This window comes from Populus euphratica, unplaced genomic scaffold (genome assembly GCF_000495115.2).
Source record: "Populus euphratica unplaced genomic scaffold, PopEup_1.0 scaffold149.1, whole genome shotgun sequence".
Lineage (NCBI taxonomy): Eukaryota > Viridiplantae > Streptophyta > Magnoliopsida > Malpighiales > Salicaceae > Populus > Populus euphratica.
Genome location: NW_011499946.1, coordinates 77,333 through 83,332, shown reverse-complemented (window position 1 = coordinate 83,332; position 6,000 = coordinate 77,333). Strand labels below are relative to the sequence as shown.

Sequence of the window (6,000 nt, the reverse complement as noted above, 5' to 3'; positions counted from 1 at the left end):
AGGGGGGGGGGGGGGGGGGGGGGGGACTCCAAAAAGCAAGGAATTTGAACACAGAATTTGCATGATGCGTGTATTCTGAGTGGTCACAAATATTCAAGTGGTTTCCAAAATCTAAAATAACACAGTCCGTAACGTCACCTCAAGACATTAACACAGAATCAAACATTCTATAACCTATACAAAAATTAACAAAACTCCGCTTCCAGCAATCAAATAGCCAGCAAAATCCTCAAATCTAATATCAAAATTATAACGAAATCAAGCCAAACCATTGACCACATCAACTTATCTATACTTCTACCAACAACACCTGAATCAAACCAAACACCAAGCAACTGCTTATCAAATCGAAATTATTACTACATCGGCTTACAATATCAGCAAAGCAGAAACCTTTCCATCAAATAATAATCATATTGACACTATAAACTCAAAATTCAATCATGAAGAAAAAACCACAGAGCATGATTAACAATATAAACAAAAAGTAATCAAATGGCAGAAAATTACAAAGTCCCAGATGCAAAATCTTCCTAGTGAACTCAAATATAGCAAAAATTCACAATTTCATTCATTTGGGGTGTGGGAAAACAGAAAAAAAAAATTTAATTCTTTGTACTACCAAAAGACAAAACCCTATTTTCCCTCCATTTTGCAAAGAGAAAAGAAACCGTTATATAAGAGATAAAAGGAAAAAGAGCAAACCCCATGTCAACATCATTGTATTCATCGTCTGCCATTGTAAATTCGTGAGGATGGAAGCGAAGTTTCTCTCTAGTTCTTTGAAGGTCTAAAGCCCGGTCTGTTGCTATGGAATGGAAGAGAGCTACAAACCCTTGTTGGCTTCGCTTTATATGTCGGTCCGTTTATTTTTCTTAGTAAAATATCTTTATTTAGTCCCTCTAAATGTCAATTAATATCACTTTCATCCTTAAATCGTTGACGAAATATTTCTTTCGTGCCTAGTTCTTGCGCTTTTTTTTTTCCCTCTATAATTTTGTACTTAATTTTTTAATTCTTAGGTTTCCTTTGATCTCTTGTAGTCTTTCCTTATTAGCCACCTTTCAAGTAAGGATAGAAAGTTTTTCCTATTCTTTTTGACAGACCAAGAATTTTCTACTTCCAAGAATTCTCAACTTTTTGCTGCTTTATCAACATTCTGTTTAAATCTTGTGGCTTCAATTTTAGCACTAAAGATTTACATTTTCTCATCAGCTTCAGAACTTTTTCTGAAATGATCAATTCTAGGCAGATGACTCGTAACGCCTGATTCCTTCGACTGAAGAGCAGTTATACTACAGACCATCCATGATTAGAGCTGGACAGATGAAGAAGTTTCACGAAATATTTCCTTGTGCAATAGTCAAGCCTGCTAGGATTTTCGTAGGAGAATTATACGATAAGATAATAAAAGCCAGAATTTCTTGTGTTCAATTCCTGCATTTTCATATAATTTGCATTAAGTTTGCACCAAAATATCAACAATCATTTTCAGTGACTAAATGCAAGACATCGAAAGAGATTCAACTTATTATAAATTAAAAATTGCTGACTTTTGTAAGGCAACATCTCTATCCATCTGAAAAGCATATGTGATTCAATTAACATAAATAAAGATAGCATAAATCCATATATATAACAGACCCCAAACTTTTCTGATAGAACTTCTATTTATTGACCGCAATTAATTTAAGTGCTATAGCATGACTACTTCTGTAAAGAAGTTCTTAAATTAATTTACCACATCGGCGGTCAAGGACATTGCTACCATAAGGAGCTATTTTTGACAGATATCTCCCAGAGAGAAAATGATCAATAGTTTTGAGAATTTCAGTTGCTGCCATCTTAGATGATCCAAGCCCCAATGAAATCAAAGGGCCATGAATTTTGGGCAGGTGTGTCATTGAGATACGAGGCTTTTCTCCCACATGGAGAATGTTGCCATGGCTTAGGACCTGGTGGAGGAGACTCCCTAGTTGAAGATGGTGACCTTGTGCGCTTGTGGATGATAAAGAATATTAAAGGCAGAGAAAGAAGAAAGGGAAGGGTCAAGAGATTGAGCAGTTTTGTAAAAGATGTTTGATCCATGTCTTTGAGAAGGCTAAATTTGGTTCAGGAATGATCTAGCTACAAGAAATCCCTGTATAGTTCTATAATTATCAGCTCCCTCCTCTTGTTCCTTGTGCAATGCCACCATTTTCGTTCTTGATAAATTTAATATTGATGTATGAGAGCCATCAACTGGGCTCAACTTCTACCTTGTTAAAAAAGAAAAGAAAAAAAAAAGAAAAGAAGAGGAAAAATATTAAGCTCGAGCCCACCCTTGGTTGTGGCCGAGATGTGCTCATGGCCCGACCCGTCCAAATCTTTTGGGTCAGATACAAAATCGACACCCAATCTATATAATTTTCGTTGAGATAGTGTTTCATAATAAAACAATTATCATTTAAATAATTTTAAAATGAATTTTTATATTTTCAAAATAAAAAATATTTTTTTTATTTTTTCCTATTTTTCTATCCCAAAATAATAATCTTATGGATAAAGGGTGTCCTTTGCTAGCTTGCATTATAAATTGTTTTATTTTCTTGAAATTGACGTCAAGAACGTGGACTTTCCTACGATCATTGCTTGGAAAAAAGTTTGTATAATCTCTAGCCTAATCGACGATACTTTCAAGGCGCTGTTTATGACAAAGAATATTTTTATTTTATTGATTTAGACGAGATGGTGGAAGTGAGAATAAAAGAGTCGGGTCCTCTTAGGTGGCTGCCAAGCAGGTCATTTTCACCATGTATTTGTCCTTTTGTTGATCATTATTTAATTTATTAAAAACAATACATTCAACTTAGATGAAAATATATTTTCCGTATTTATTAAAAACAATACATTTCAACTTAGATGAAAATATATTTTCCGTGAATCTCAAATTTAATTTTCTCTTTTATTATCTATTACTTCTGGATTCAAAGTAAAATTGAACAAATGCATAGATGAGTAATTTGCCAGTTTTGATTTATAAGGGTGAAATCAAATTGCAGAGAGTATGAACACATTGACGAATTTAAAGCCAGAATCAACATTCTGAAACTCAAATTCTTCGTCTAGGAACAAGAAGTAGAGGCTGTTCCTTCTGTAATGTTATGCCAAACTTTTCACTCATGTCTAACGTAGCAGGATCCTCTCCGTTTGGAAGAGACCAATCGAAGTAATATAACAAAGTGGCGATAATCAAATGAACTTGCTTAGCGGCCATGGGTAGTCCAGGGCAAATTCTTCTTCCTGCACCAAAAGGTAGAAACTCGAAATCATGCCCCTTGAAGTCCAGATCAGAGCCTAGGAACCTTTCAGGCTTGAAAGATAAAGGGTCTTCCCAGAGCGAGGGATCACGCCCTACAGCCCAAACATTCACAATCACTTCAGAATCTCTGGGAATCGTGTAATCCATAACCTTACAGGTCTCAAGAGCTCGGCGTGGAATAAGAAACGGCACAGGAGGATGTAACCTGAGTGTTTCATTTACACAGGCATTCAAGTAAGGAAGTTGAGAGACATGGGATTCTTTCAACGAATTTGTGTCTGTTTCTCTCTTTATTTCCTCGCTAACTTTCTTCAAGACTTCCTTGTTCTTCAGCAGCTCGGCAATTGCCCACTCTACTGTCGTGGCTGTTGTGTCTGTGCCTGCACTGAGCAGCTCCTGCAAATCAAGTAAAAGAAGAAAGCAGATGAGCTTAGGCTAATAATCAGTTTGGTTTGTTTTGTTAATCATGTCTTGATTTGATTCGAAGTCTGCATACCAGAGCCAACCAATTGATTTGAAGATCTTCGAATCCGTTCGCAAGAAAAACATCCAAGAAATCGCTTCTTGGACCATCGTGGACATGCTTTTCTCTTCTTTCCTTGATGTATTTTCCCCATATGCCAAACATTTGATTAACACATACTGCCATCTTTCTCTTTAGACCTTGAGGATCTATACCTCCAAGTATAGGATAAAAATCAGAAATATTTGGAGTAGCCCCCAACTTCATCATCCTCCACATAAGGCTTTTCAACCCAGTGGCAGCTCCATCATCTTCCAATCCAATCAAATCTACAGAGAATAAAAGGTTGGCTATTGTGTTAAAAACAATAGCAAGCACAACTTCTCCAATACCAACAACCTCCCCTTTTCTTCTTCCTATAAATTCCACCATCTCCCCCATCTTCTTCTCTCTCAAAACAGCTTGTGACTCTATTGCTTTAGCTGAGAATAGCTCGTTCCTGCACAAGGCTCTCAAGGACTTCCATCCATCAGAGCACTGGGTGGCCCAAACAATTGATATGCGGTCAAGGACATGGTTTTCAAAAAGAGCTGCTTTGAACACATATCTAGCAGAGAGCAAACGGTCATGAGATTTTAGAATTTCAGTTGCTGCCCTCTTCGAGGACCCAACAATGAGAAGCTGTTTTCCTAGTTTTAGTGAGATTAAAGGGCCATGAGTTTTGGCAAAGTTTGCCGTTGAGATATGAGGCTTTTTTCCAAAGTGGAGAATGTTGCCTATGATAGGCCATGGCTTGGGACCTGGTGGAAGAGACTGGTTTTTAGAAGAGGGTGAGGAAATGCTCTTGACGATAAAGAAGAGAAGAGGTAGAAGGAGAAGAAAGGGAGGGGATAAGAGGTCGAGCATATTCTCGAGGAACTCCGATTCACAGCATAATGACCATTCTAAGATAATTAATAATCTACAAGATATATCTACCAGTCACAAGTTAGGAAAACTATTTTTATTAAAAAAACAAAAAAAAAATGTATTCTGAATACAAAAATCAGATCCCAAGTTGACAAACCGGCCTAGATCAGGTCTGGTAACAATGATTATCATCACAGCTTCGGCAACCTGACAAGGGCAGAAACAAAACTGCACGCAGATCCAAGAAATTAAACTACAAGACAGGAAGAACTGGATATAAAAAGCAAGTATAAAACAAACTAAATTAAATTACAATTAGAACGAACCAAAAGCTAAAAGGCATATATAAACCTCGGCCTGCAGAAAATATTTTGCATTTGGCCGTAAGGTATGTGATCATAAGAATAATGTCATTAAAATCTTGATGGAAACATGCTATTGTTTTTTACGTTCATAACAACTTGTCATGATTCTGCAAACTAAAACCTTAAGAACACATATAAATTCATAATTGGATCCCGCTTTAAAATCATAATTCACCAGCTCATAATCTTCTTCTTATTTCTTTTCTTAATATTTAGAATTATATACTTATTTCCCAACGCTTTTAGTAGATAAAGTTGTGAGAGTAGCTAGCACTTCCTTAAAAAAATAAAAAGGATATCTCGGGTTCCAGCTCTACCTGTGACGAATTCTATAGCTTAAAACCATCCCCAAAAATATCGAGGCTGAGAGACTTCTCGAGGTTGTGTGTTGAGCTCTCATGGAGTTTCAAAGGGCACCTCAGCCATGACCAAAGAAAATGATTGTGGCAGCAGCTTCATCACCTATGGTTAACAGTTTTTGTAAATTAGGCAAGAGGATTTGTTTCTTAGATTATATATAGGTTTGAATTTTTTTAAAATGTTATATAAAAATTATTTCTTATGAACACATAAATCCAAACATGAATGCTAATTTAATACGTGACTAGGTTATTTTTAGTCTTTGATGTATGAAGGCCCTATATCTTCACCATTAATCTTCAGGACTGATGGAGTTGGGCTGAGCATCTACACTTTAAACAAAAGAAGAATATTCAGCTCGAGCCCACCCGTAGTCATGGCCGAGATGCTCTAATGGGTCGAAAACACCTGTATAGCCGCCTAGACCCGTCCAAATCTTTTGAGTTTCGACTGATAGATTAAAAAACAATTCTTGTTTTGATCGACACTTAATCTTACATTTACACGTAATTATATCTGATTCAATTTTTAATATTTTATAAGATAAAAACCTGATTCATTTTATTTTAGGGTTTTTCAGACTAAGTGTTTTGTGGATATTA

At 36.1% G+C, this 6,000-nt stretch overlaps 2 protein-coding genes across 2 annotated transcripts in view; both read right to left on the bottom strand.

Moving 5' to 3' along the window:
* LOC105137529 (DNA-directed RNA polymerases II, IV and V subunit 6A-like) overlaps nucleotides 1-842 on the bottom strand; it is a 2,559-nt gene extending 1,717 nt beyond the window's left edge. The window contains exon 1 of the mRNA XM_011043303.1: nucleotides 706-842. Coding sequence (XP_011041605.1) covers nucleotides 706-740 — 35 coding nt within the window. The 5' untranslated portion in view covers nucleotides 741-842. The remainder of the gene's footprint in view (nucleotides 1-705) is intronic.
* A 2,077-nt stretch (nucleotides 843-2,919) lies between these two features.
* Nucleotides 2,920-4,777, bottom strand: LOC105137528 (probable (S)-N-methylcoclaurine 3'-hydroxylase isozyme 2). Its single transcript, XM_011043302.1, has 2 exons — nucleotides 3,798-4,777; nucleotides 2,920-3,697 (listed from the first exon to the last, which is right to left on the bottom strand). The coding sequence occupies exons 1-2, from the start codon at nucleotides 4,668-4,670 to the stop codon at nucleotides 3,092-3,094; spliced, it is 1,479 nt and encodes a 492-aa protein (XP_011041604.1). The 5' UTR covers nucleotides 4,671-4,777; the 3' UTR covers nucleotides 2,920-3,091.
* Between the last annotated feature and the right edge of the window lie 1,223 nt (nucleotides 4,778-6,000).